Genomic DNA, 13,420 nt, shown 5'->3' on the forward strand with positions numbered 1-13,420 from the left:
AATATCAGTCAAATTGCCTTTAAATCTAATCATCATCATCATTTAATGTCCATTTTCATGCTGGCATGGGTTTGGACATGGTGTAATGTTGAAGAAAAAGACAGAATGGTCATAATTGGAAAGCCTTTAAAAAATGTCTACACATTCAAAGGCTGATCTTAGATAAATATAACATGATGTGAATGGCTGATACTTTGTCAGTGAGAAAGTAGTTTGTGATGGTTGTGGAAAGTAGCTATGGTGGAAGAAGACAAAAGATAAGGGGAATTGATCATGTTCATTCTGAGAACATTGTGACTCACAAGAATTGATGCAGGACCAAGATAAACAGCTACTACATGTAATACTGTAAACCCATTTAAAAAAGACATGCCAACGTAATAGGCATTACAATGAAAGTTACTGGTGGTGCTGCTCATGGTGGCAGCAGTGGTTTGTGTGTGTTTGGATATGTATGCAGGCACACATGTGCACTTGGTGAAAATGTTCTGTTCTTTAGCCCCAGGTCAACCCTCATTAAGCAGACCTATGATCACAATCATTCTAGTCTTGATGATCTAGCAATTTGTAACAACTATAATGACCTTATTGTGTACAGTGCTCAGGTGCACTACAACTGCTCAGTCTGTGGTTTTTAAAGAAAGTTCAATGATTTGAGGACAATTTAGCTAGAGAGACCATTTAGAGACTCTTTCATTGACTTGGGTTAGAAATATACTTGCTGTTGGTGTTTGTTGATGTCTCAGTTGTCATGTGTATATGGAGGACAAGTCTAGTTCTCAGTATTGTTTGTTCCTTCTCGAGCCATGCCTGGCTCATAAGGGCCGGTTTCCCAGTTTCCTTGACGTATAGGTTCCCCACTTGGATGGGATGCTGGTCTGTCGCAGGTGAGCTGCAAGATGCAGAAGGAAAGAGTGAGAGAAAGTTGTGGCAAAAGAGTCAGCAGAAGTTCGCCATTACCTTCTGCCAGAACTGCGTGGAGCTTAGGTGTTTCACTCATAAACACACACATCGCCCGGTCTGAGATTCGAACCTGTGATCCCTCGACCGCGAATCCACTGCTCTAACCACTAGGCCATGTGCCTCCACAGTTCTCAGTATAGCGAACCCTTTATCTATCACCCATCATTAGGTGTAAACTGCATACACGAAACTATCTGTTCTTTGAGGGCCGCAGAGTGTTGAGCTTTTTTGGTGGAGTGATACATTTTTTTCAATGAAATCATTAACAATATTATCAAAATATCCACATATCATCTAGCCAACAAGGGGCTTGCTGAGCTAATGCAAGGACTTTTATAATTGGTCAATCTTTTGCAAATAGTTTTTTAATATCCCTCAAATCCCATCTCACCAACTTAAAATGGAAGGATATATTGGCTCATGAGGTCCTAGTAGCAAATGATAATGCGGTCCTTAAAAATATAAATTGGGTAGTCATGGCTAGAATGTCTTCAGTCATAGGTCTGCTCAATCAGGACTGACCTGGAACTAATCTACTACTATAAATCATTGTCATCATCATCATCATGTTTATAACAACCCCACCTTTTCTTCATGTTCTATTGTAGGTATGCTGTTCACAATGTTGGAGTTGGATTTATTTTGAAAAAGGTAAGTGTCACAATAAATAATTTCTTGTTATCATCTATATATTAATACATTAAAGCTAAGTGTGTGATGCTGTAATGTGGTTAGTTGAAGGGAGAGGTGAAAAGAGAGAGAAAAGAGTGTTAGTGGTGAGAGCCAGGAGAAAAGGATTGCTATTATGTTATATGCTTGTGTTTTAAGTTGGTGGCACCTTAAAATACTGCTAGAAGTGCTTGCTTTACTTTTCTCATTCTTGTTTTGCATATGTATTTCTTTTACCTGTTTTGAATACTAAAACATTATCTAGAGCACTGCTTTGTTGACAATATGCTCTATTCCATTACATACATTAGTATTTTACTTTGAGATATTTGGGGTTGTGTTTTGTAAGATATTTTTAATGAGTGCTGATCTATGTGTTTATGCATTTGTGTATGTGTGGTTTGTATTTATGTGTAAGTTTGTGTGTGTGTATATATATATATATATCATCATCATCATCGTTTAACGTCTGTTTTCCATGCTAGCATGGGTTGGACGGTTCGAGCGGGGTCTGGGAAGCCAGAAGGCTGCAGTGGCAGTGCTATGTAAAAAGCACCCAGTACACTTTTTAAAGTGATTGTTGTTAGGAAGAGCATCTAGCCATTCAAACAATCTCAAAGCAGACATTGAAGCTTGGCAAATCCCTCTGGCTTACTGGCTTCTGTCAAACCACCATGCCAGCATGGAAAACAGATATTAAATGGTGATGATAATGAATATATATCTATATATGTGCAGGTGGCACGTAAAAAGCACCCACTACACTCACGGAGTGGTTGGCGTTAGGAAGAGCATCCAGCTGTAGAAACACTGCCAGATCAGACTGGGCCTGGTGCAGCCTTCTGGCTTCCCAGACCCCAGTTGAACCGTCCAACCCATGCTAGCATGGAAAGCGGACATTAAACGATGATGATGATGATGATGATATATATATGTGTGTGGTGTGTGTGTGTGTGAATTAAATTAGAGATAAAACCACTATTAGGCAAATCAAACAATGAAAAACATAAACCAAAACATAGAAATAAAATAAATTAATATAAAATATAAAATTCAAAATTTAAGGAATATTATTCCGAAATATCCTATCAGACTATGGATGACTAAATTACAACAGGTATATAGCCCATTGTATGTATTATACTGCATTGTTATACCATTCAAAACTTTTTATCCTTTATAATATATATATATATATATATATATATATATATATATATATATATATGTGTGTGTGTGTGTGAGAGACCAAGTGTGTATCGTTGGCGATTTTCTTTCTCCATCTTCCCTTCCTTGGACTTTTCCTTTTTTATATATTTTTGATAAAGAGCTCTGCTCGAAACTTTAAATCCTCCTTCTTTCTTTCCTTTCCTGAGCGTCCAATAACGTCCTTGTGTTGTTGTGTTTTCTCTTTGTTTATGTTTGGATTAACTATATATATATATATATATATATATATATGTATATTGCTATATAGTTAGAAGTTTGTTTCCCAATTATATGGTTCCAGGTTCAGTCCCACTGTGTAGCACTTTCAGCAAGTGCTTTCTACTATAGCTTCAGGCCAACCAAAGCATTGTGAGTGAATTTGGTAAATGGAAACTGAAAAAAGCCCATAGTATGTGTATGTTCATGTGCGTGTGTGTTTATATACGTGTGTGTCTTTCTGCCTGTGTTTGTTCCCTACCACTGCTTGGCAGCTGGTGTTAGTGTGTTTATATCCTTGTAACATAATAGTTTGGCAAAAGAGATTGATAGAGAAAGCTTTAAAAAAAAGAAGTACTGGAGTCAATTTATTTAAGGCACTGCTCCAGCATGGCCTCCGTCTGATGACTGAAACAAGTACGAGAATAAAACTAGAACATGCATGCATGCTTACATACATACATTCATGCATACACATGTGACTATATATATATATATATATATATATATATATATATAATATAGAGAGAAAGAGAAGGAGAAACAGGTTTAGCTCTTTCTGTTCCTCTATCTGTCAGTTCTATATCCAACATAGTAAAAGGTCTTGTCTTGCAAGTACTTGGGGACCTCACTAGTGTTGGTGCCATGAAAGAAAGCATCAAGTATACTCTGTAGAAGGGACATCAAGCTGTAGAAACCATGTCAAAGCAGTCATTGGGACTCGGCACACTCCTCTGGTTCATCAGTTCTTTTCAAACCATCCAACCCATGTCTGTATGGAAAAAGGGATGTTGAACAATTGGTGGTGGTGGTGGTGGTGGTGGTGTTGATGATGATGATGAGGAGGAGGAGGACGACGACGATGACAGTGACATTGATGATGATTTACTTATGTATAATGTGAAAAACTTAATACAAAACTTTAGACCAAAATTGGTAGGACTTAACATTATATGCAAGTGTGAAGAAAAGGAGAAAACATCAGATTTTTAGGTAAAACATTGCATTTTATTTAAGATCATTGTATGTACTAATAGAAATGGTATATTTACAATGAAGCATATGTAACCAAATCTGGGGAGGGGGTAAAAAAATAAATAGAATTCAGCCATATTGTTCATATTGATGTTATTGTTGCTTCACATTCCAGTTACTTTTTTAAATTCTTCTGTTATTCAATTTTTTTTCCATTTAATTCTTTTTTCAAATTTTATTTTCCAAATATATTTTCTCTCTTTTATTTTTATTTACTAATTATCTTTCTAATTTTCTTATTATTCTTTTATTATAACTTCAAATGTTTTTATTTCTATTTTTCTCCATATTTTTTAAAACTATTTTAAGCTACATTTACTGTATTCAGTATTATTTGTTTTGTTTTTAACTTATAAAAAGAAAGGTTCTGGTAGCTAGCTAATTCTCTTATAGCTTCTATTTATAATTTTGTGCCACATTATTGTATAAATTACATAAAATATCTTTTTCTTTATCTGTCCATATATTGCTTGCCTGTCTGTCTTTCTGCCTGTCCATCTATCTATATATATATATAGCTGCATATATGCCAGTCTTAGAAAATTTTAGCCTTATGCTTAGTCATCATTGTTATTTTTATCATCATCATCTATTTTCAGTGGTTCTATACTCCACCATATCCATCTCTGTCTTCCTAAGGCATGTGCAACATTGTCTTTTTGGTAAAGCAGGGGCTGTTTATATGTTACATCTACTTTACTATACTGTACAGATTGTGTTATTCTATCAGATGTAATGTTGTCACTTGTATTGTATGTGTTTAAGTACCAGAGTGGCAATTGTATATATGAATGTATGTGCTGTGTGAGTTATGTTATAGTGTTGAGTTGAGATTTTGTATCTGTACATTGTGTGAGCTTCACAGAAAGTCGACTGTAAGAATTCTGTTATTGTACTTATGTCTTGCATAAGATGAGAGCTATGTATAGCAGTTTCTTTTTAAATTTTTACTGTATGTGGTTGTAGTGTAGTAGGTCTAGTGTGGTTTTTATGGCTTTTGGTTAAATTCTTCATTACCATACCTATTATTAGTAGCTTTTACTTTCATATCCTACATCTTACTTATTTACATTTCAGGATCTTTTACACATTGATACATTTATATATATATCTTATTCTGTGTAATATTTTGGTTAAAAGTTATCAAGTTGTCTATCTTAATATTGATTTCAAATTTTGGTGCAAAGCCAGCAAGGGAATGGGGAAGATGATAATATTAACCCTAATGCTAAACTGGTACTTATTTTATCAACCCCCAATAAGATGAATGGCAAAGTCAACCTTGGCTGAATTTGAACACATAACATAAAGATGTATGAAATACTGCTAAGCATTTTGCCTGGCATGCCAACAATTCTGCCAGCTCACCACTAATATCAGTTTTACATCCATTTTCCATTGTTAACATGGTTGAGCATGTCTATCATCTCTCTCTCTCTCTCTCTCTCTCTCTCTCTCTCTCTCTCTCTCTCTCTCTCTCTCTCACTCACTCACACAATAAAAACAACAACAACAGAGAAAACCCACCAACTTTGGTAGTGTATATCTTAAAGTATGAACCAGGTGCATTTTACAATGCTAGTAGATTCTAATTCTTTGAATCTATTAGACTGGTTTGCTTTCATTTCTTTTTCAGTCTAAAAATGGATATCTTTGCCAGGTCATTAGAATATACCAAGTTTGGTACATGCTTATTCACTTCTAGCTGTTATATCAAGGTGTTAGCATAAATTCTAATGGACATAGTTGTTTACCTAGTCATATATATGAATATATTGTCTTTACAAGGACTGAGCAGCTACAAAAACTCTGATCAGTTATTTCTTGATGCTGATTGCATAGTCTGCACTCAGTGTCACCCTCTTATCAGGTTTTTACCTTGTGTGTGTGCATGTGCATGCATGCATGTGTGACTATGACTGACTGGTTGGCTGGCTAGGCATTTATCCTCTGTAATTGATCAGGCTTTCTACTTTCACTTTCAGCCCAGGGATTTTGAAATATTAGCTTTTCAGTCTAAGTCTTGTTGGATACTGGTCATGGAGTGTTTTTTTTCTTTCCATTTTTAGTTTTATTTATTCTATTTTGGTGTTCCATATTTATTTAGTCTTTTGAAAGTGAGTTTACCATTCTTTTTGTCTTTAAACCTTTTTCTTCATTCTTTTTCACAATTCTGTATCATTTCTTAACCACGCATAAATATCAAAAGTTCTTTAACAGGAACAACATTATGATGAACTATACTTGCCTGAATAGCATCACTTCACAGATCCCACATCACTAGCTAAGATGCACAACCAGCCACCCACCTCAGAAAAAACATCCATTTTGCTCTATAAAACTACCCACTTTAAGCATCCTACTCCTCTTAAGCTTTGGTATGTAGAGCAAATATAACACTTGGCAGTGGTATTATACTGTACTTTTGATAAATACTTTTTAAATTAGATACTCCCAGAATGTGTGTTCATTTAGATTCAGCGATAAAATTAATTCCTGCTTTCTATCTCAATATATCTGGAAAATAAAGGACAGTGGAATTAAAAACACTCCCATAACCTGGAGTATTGTAAAGCAGCACCCACCCCACAACATTAACATAGCAAGAAAAATCATTTTGTGTTTATCCAATAAATTCCATATTCTAATATAACTGCCAACATTGTTAAATGGGCAAACTGAAATGTTATTCAGCAGCTGTACATTTTGTGTTCAAATATCCAAATACTGTTGAGATCAGTTTTGTTTATTATTAAGGCAACGAGCATTCTGGGAAAAATACTTAGTGGCATTTTGTCTGTCTTTACATTCTGAGTTCAAATTCCACCAAGGTTGACTTCACCTTTCATTCTCTTGAGGTCAATAAAATAAGTACCAGTTGAGTACCGGGATCAATGTAATCAACTTATCCCCTCCCCTGAAATTGCTGTGCCAAGATTTGAAGCCACTATTATTATTTTTTTCATTATTATTATTATTATTATTATTATTATATTATTATTATTATTATTATTATTATTATTAATGTATTGAGCTGGCAGAATTTTTAACACATCAGACTAAATGCTTAGAAGTATTTGTTCCAGTTAAATTCTGCCATGGTTACATTTGCCTTTCATCCTTTCACTAAATAAGTACTAGTTGAGCACTGGCATTTATATAATTGAGTAATCTCCTCCAAAAGATTTCATGCCTTGGGCATAGTGTAGAAAGAATTATTATCAATATCATTATTATTTAGGTGGTGAGCTGACAGACTTGTTAGCATGGCAGGCAAATGCTTGGCAGTATTTTGTCCATCTTCATGTTCTGAGTTCAAACGTTGCCATGGTCAACTTCGCCCACCATCCTTTTAGGATCAATAAAATAGTACCAGTCAAATACTGGGGTCGATGTAATTGACTAACCCCCTCCCTTGAAATTGCCGGCCTTGTGCCAAAATTTGAAATCAATATTAGTTATTGTTGTTATTGTTATTATTATTATCAGTAGAAGTAGTAGTCTAATTATTATAACTGTTGTTATGGTGGCCATGGTGAAAAGCAAGCAGTAAGAATATATATTCTGAAACATAACAAAAATATATTAAAAACAAATCAATACAAGAGACTATTGGATGAGGTGGGTGTTTGCAAGTGGGTGGAAAAGCCATGGTTGGTTGTCAGTGTTTTGTTGGCATTCTTCCAGCATGCTAATTTTGGTAAGTGATAGAATTTCAATTGAAAAACAATGATATGCAGTAGTGTGATTGAGTATATGTATACAGACACACACACACACACACACAAACACACACACATATATATATATATATATATATATATATAATATATATATATATATATATACATACATATATATACACACACACATATCTGTTTGTCTGTTTCTCTTCCTTAATCTGTCTATTTTCTATGTGTATGTATATATATATATATACACACACACACACATGCATACATACATCTCTCTCTCTCTCTCTCTCTCTCTCTCCACATATATATATATATATAATATATATATGCATATATACACACATACATGTACATGCCTACATATATATGTATATATACATGCATATATGGGTACTGGACATAAAAAAAAACGTGAACAAAATTAGAAACGGGAACATAAAATACAAAAGTATGGAAAACGAACTTTTTTCGAACAACAAAAGAAACAAATAGAGAAATTAGACAGGCAATATAAAGAACATTCCCTTCATCAGCTGTCCCCTGTTTTATCTACTCCGTGTTTTGAATGTAGAGACAAGACGCGACTTCATTAAAAGCCCTTCCTGCAAAGCAAATTAAATAAAATTTGGGATTTTTTGCGGAGGGTAAAGTGGTAACAAAAACAGGACAGTAAGAACAAAACAGTAAAAACAAATGGCAAGTGTTATTAAGTCAAGATGATGTGAAGTGGTGAACACTGGAAAAACGATCTTTGAAAAGAGACAGGCAAAAGCATGTCTTGTCTTTAGGAAGGAAGTGGAAGAAAGAAAGGTAGATAGCCGTTCGTCACCACACACGAGTGTGTGTCTTGGCACAGAAGCTTACCAATCTCTTTCAGACTGTTGTTCCTTAGGATCTCAAAGATGCTTCTATTGCCCATCCCTACAAGAGAAAGGGAAACAGGCAGTCCCTCTTGACTACCTCACTCAGCACATGGAAGAGTGTGGCTTCAGAGAGGGCCATGGGAGAGTCAACATGATCTTTGCTACAAGCCAACTTCAGAAATGTCAGAAGCAGAATAGATCTGTACGTGATGTTTATAATTTTTGTCCAAGGTCTTTAACACCCTCAGTCATGAGGGGTTTGGGAAGATCTTGGGAAAGTTTGATTATCCAAACAAATTCATCAGCATAGTGCAACAGTTTCATGGTGGCATGTCTGATGAGTACTGGATAGTGGATATTCTTCTGGAACATTCACAGTCACTAATGGGGTGAAGCTGGGCTGTCTACTCACACCATTCAGCATAATGTTCTCACCATACTATCAAATGCCTTCTGTAACGACAATGAAATCAGCATCAAAATCAGATTCGGGACTGATGGCAAACTCTTCAACCTGCAGAGGTTACAGGCCAAGACCAAAGGAAGAGATGACTCAATGCACAACTTCCATTACACAGATGACTGCACACACAGTGCCACCACAGAGGCCTTGAAGCTGTAGAGCATGAACTACTTTTCCAGGCCTGACAATCAGCATTCAGGAGACAGAGGTCATGCACTAATCTGGCCCATGAAGCCATGTATGGAACCAATTATCACTGTCAAAGAGGAGTCCCTGAAGATTGTTAATAAGTTCTTGTTCCACAACAACACATTCTCCAGATCTGTGAACATTGATGAGAAAGTTGACACTTGCATTGCCAAAGGAAGCCCAGCATTTGGGCAGCTACATGAATCCATGTGGGAGAGGAGAAACATTAGGCTGGAACCAAGCTGAAGGTTTAGCAAGAAGTTATACTACCTACACTACTGTACACCTACAAGAGTTGGACAGTTTTTGAACTCCACGTCAAAAAGCTAAACCACTTCCACATGAACTGCCTGAGAAAGCTGTTGAAAATCATCTGGCAAGACAGAGAGAGAGAGAATGAGAGATGTATACACACGCACACACACTGGAAACTATCTGTTTACATCAATGAAAATATATTATAATATTATGAATTCATTTATATTCATATTAATATTCATTAAAAGGATTTTTCATCTGTTGTATTGAAACATCCATAATTAAAAGATTAGATATGATACCATAAATTCTAGTTTGTTTGTTTTTTTTTATTTAATGTATTCATACTCCGCAGCCATTCTATTTTACCTGGAATTCCAGTTGATATGGGTAGTTTTCTTCTTTACAGTAAACCATCTACTGATATACACTTACACAGATGTGCCTGTTGAGGATCCTGTAGTGATATTTTAAATCAGTTAATATGTACATTTCAGGTTTGTGTAATATATAATAGGAAATGCATCCATAATGCAAGACCAGTCTCAGTTAAAACATTTCAAAATATGAAGCAGTTAATGGAGATATTTCAATATCTTTCCAGTGGCACAAAAAAAGCACTTTTAGAGCATTGGGCCTCACGGAGGCATGACAAATGACCAAGACCTTTGGCAATATGCCATGCTTGAGTAGAAGCCCCATCAAGCCATGTGAAATTATAGTTGTGGCAGATACTGGTATCATGCAACTGGCACATAAAAGCACCCGTTACACTCCCAGAGTGGTTGGTATTAGGAAGGGCATCCAGCTGTAGAAACTGTGCCAAATCAGACTAGAGTCTGGTGCAGCCCTTCAGCTTACTAGCCCTGGTCAAACTATCCAACCCGTGACAGCATGGACAACATACGTTAAATGATGATGATGATATTGTCATAGCAGTAAACCAACTACTAAGAAGTATGTAAAAATTACCTGTTAAAGGGTAGTTTTCACTTGTGTTTAAATGTACACTATTTTAAAATAAGAATATATATATTTAGTATAATTCAAGTAAAACCCCTGTAACATGTATTTAAGAACTCTTATGTTATTATTTGGCTACAATTTTTTCCCTTGCACATCTGAACTTTGGAATTCCCTTCCACAGTCTTATTTTCTTCTTTAATTTGACCCCCAGTCTTTTAAGTCTAATGTACATCATCACCTATTGACTTCTGTCTAGCATCCATTTTATTCTAGTAGCTCTCACGTTTTCAGTGGTCTAAGGAACTTGTAACAAGCAAATGCTTTCAAAAAAAAAAAAGAAAGAAAGAAGAAAAACTACATATACTACAGTGGGGTATACTCCAGTGCTGGATACATATGTGGAACTCCTCTTTGCATAAGATTAATACAAGAATTATATAACATAAGAATGGAGGATATATCAGGTTTTAATAGAACCTGATATCCTCCATCCTCATGATATATTATTCTTTTATATATTTAACTGGAAAACTTGGAGAGTGGTTATATGACTTTCTGAAAAATAGAAGTCAGGCAGTGGTGGCCAATAGATCCACCTCAAGAAAAACACAAATAGTGAGTGGTGTTCTCCGGGGCACTATCTTAGGACCACTACTTTTCATAGTGTCCCTCTCAGATACACCCTCAGCTGCCCAGATAGCTACCCTTGCTAGCTACACAGATGATATGAAAGTCTTGCAGAAAATACAAAACCCTAGTGATGTTGCATGTCTGCAGCAGGAGTTGGACTCAATGTACAGATGGACTGAGGACAATAATATGCAGTTTAATGCTGAAAAATACCAAGCCCTGTGCTACTAGCACCCAAGACTGAACGTAAAACTTACAGGGTACATTGGTCCACAGGGGTTTACAATCCCAGAACCTAAATCAGTGCAGGACCTGGGTATCGACTTGAGTGATGATACTTCTTTCCAAGTGCATATTACTAAAATGGCGATAAAGTGCAGACAGATAGCTGGCTGGATCCTGAGAACCTTCAGAACCAAAGGGAAGGAAACCATGATGGTACTCTGGAGGACATTCGTCTATTGTTAACCCACAGTGTAAAATTAACAGCAAACTTTGAAGCAATCCAGCAAAGCTTCACAAAGATCATCTCATTGCAACAGCTCAGCTACTAGGAAAGGCTGAAACAGCTAAAACTCTATTCCCTGGAGTGAAGGCAGTAGAGATATGCAGTAATATACATCTGGAAGGGATTGTGCCAAATTTTAGCATTGAAAGCTACACAAATGTCAGAACGGGTTGCCACTGCACAGTACGAAAGATCCCAACAATATCTTTGTGCTTCAGGACCAGTTACTGCAACAGCTTGGGTTTCAAGGACCCTCAGCTTTTTAATATTCTCCCAAAGAGCCTACACAAAGTGGATGTAGGTGTTTTCAAATCAAAACTGGATCTCTTCCTGTCAAGAATCCCAGATGAACTTACCTTGTGGCAGGAGGCACAAATGAGGGCAGCGACATCAAACTCCCTTATTCACTAAATGTCACATATCAGAGGAGGCTCTCAATAATAACAGTGTAGCAAAACACCTGTGCCCCAGCATGGCCATAGCTCTGAGCTGAAACTAATAAAAAAAATTATATATATATATATGTGGTTATGTTTAAAATTAAAGTTTAAATAGGAGACTTTAAAGTGTCATTTCCAAACCTTGTTTTGGGTCTGCCTCTAGTAGTGTGCCTAATATAATTCCATTATATTGTTCCCCAACCACTATGTAAGCCAAAACAATTGTTGTGCTAAATAAAGCGTACAGTCCATTGTCTTCCCTATCAATCATTTAAAATAGATATATGTAAGTGTGTGTGTTTGCACCTCCTCATCTTGGTATCATGAGATAGTTGTAAACAAGTTTCACCACCATGCATGTAATGCCATTCATTTCCCACCTTCTCTGGAAACTTGTCCATTTGGTAACAAGGAATGCATCCATCCATAGAAAATCTGCCTCAACAAATCTCAGCTGACCAATGCAAGCATTGATAAGTGGCCATTAAAATGATATTATTATTATTATTATATTATTATTATTATTAATCTGCAAGTTGGAGGTTCGTTACCACACTGGAGAAAATGCTTAGTGGCATTTCTTCCAGCTTTACACTCTGAGTTCAAATATTGCCATGGTCAGCTTTGCCTTTCATCCTTTTGGAGTCAATAAAATAAGTACCAGTTGAGCACTGGGGTTGAGGTAAATGATTAGCCCCACCTCTCTATATATGTTTGTGTGTGTGCATCAGGGGATGATTATGTTGTTAAATAGTAGTAGTTGCAGCAACCAAAGTAACCACTTTATGTAACTACATCAGACAGGAGAGACAGACAGAGACACACAGACGGACAGGCAGAGAGAGAGATTATAATTCTTCAGATTATTAACCTCGTCTTTACAGGTGAATCTTTTATGTTTTTTACAATATTTATGACTATACTAGATTTCTGATAAGTTAATTTATTGGTAAACCAATAAATCAGCCTATATTGAAGAAATGAGTCACCTGAAAATAATACTCCTGAATAATAAATATCCAGCCCATTAAATAAGACCTGTAGTCATTGTGATACACAAATTTGAGGTTTAACCAAACTTTTCTCGCTGTGTGTGTATTATTTTGCTTAGGCATTGTGAGTCTAATAACCTAGTGTAGAACTCAATATATGTATGTTTCAGAACGAAGTGTTAGCTGAGTATAGAGCAGTATAAAGAGATGACAAAGGAATAAATTATTATTGAATGAATTTCATTAGCTTACAGCTGTTTCACTGCATCTGAGTCCACTACGTCTTACAGTAGAAACAGCTGTAAGCTAATGAAGTTCATAACA

The 13,420-nt window shown here is 35.9% G+C and overlaps 1 protein-coding gene across 2 annotated transcripts in view; it reads left to right on the top strand.

Moving 5' to 3' along the window:
• The window catches only part of LOC115211578 (DNA mismatch repair protein Mlh1), a 186,704-nt gene that overhangs the window by 127,532 nt on the left and 45,752 nt on the right, over window positions 1–13,420 (top strand). For both annotated transcript variants that reach the window (XM_036501661.1, XM_029780133.2), the window contains exon 7: window positions 1,572–1,614. In XM_036501661.1, coding sequence (XP_036357554.1) covers window positions 1,572–1,614 — 43 coding nt within the window. The remainder of the gene's footprint in view (window positions 1–1,571; window positions 1,615–13,420) is intronic.

The sequence above is a fragment of the Octopus sinensis genome, linkage group LG1 (genome assembly GCF_006345805.1).
Source record: "Octopus sinensis linkage group LG1, ASM634580v1, whole genome shotgun sequence".
Taxonomy (NCBI): domain Eukaryota; kingdom Metazoa; phylum Mollusca; class Cephalopoda; order Octopoda; family Octopodidae; genus Octopus; species Octopus sinensis.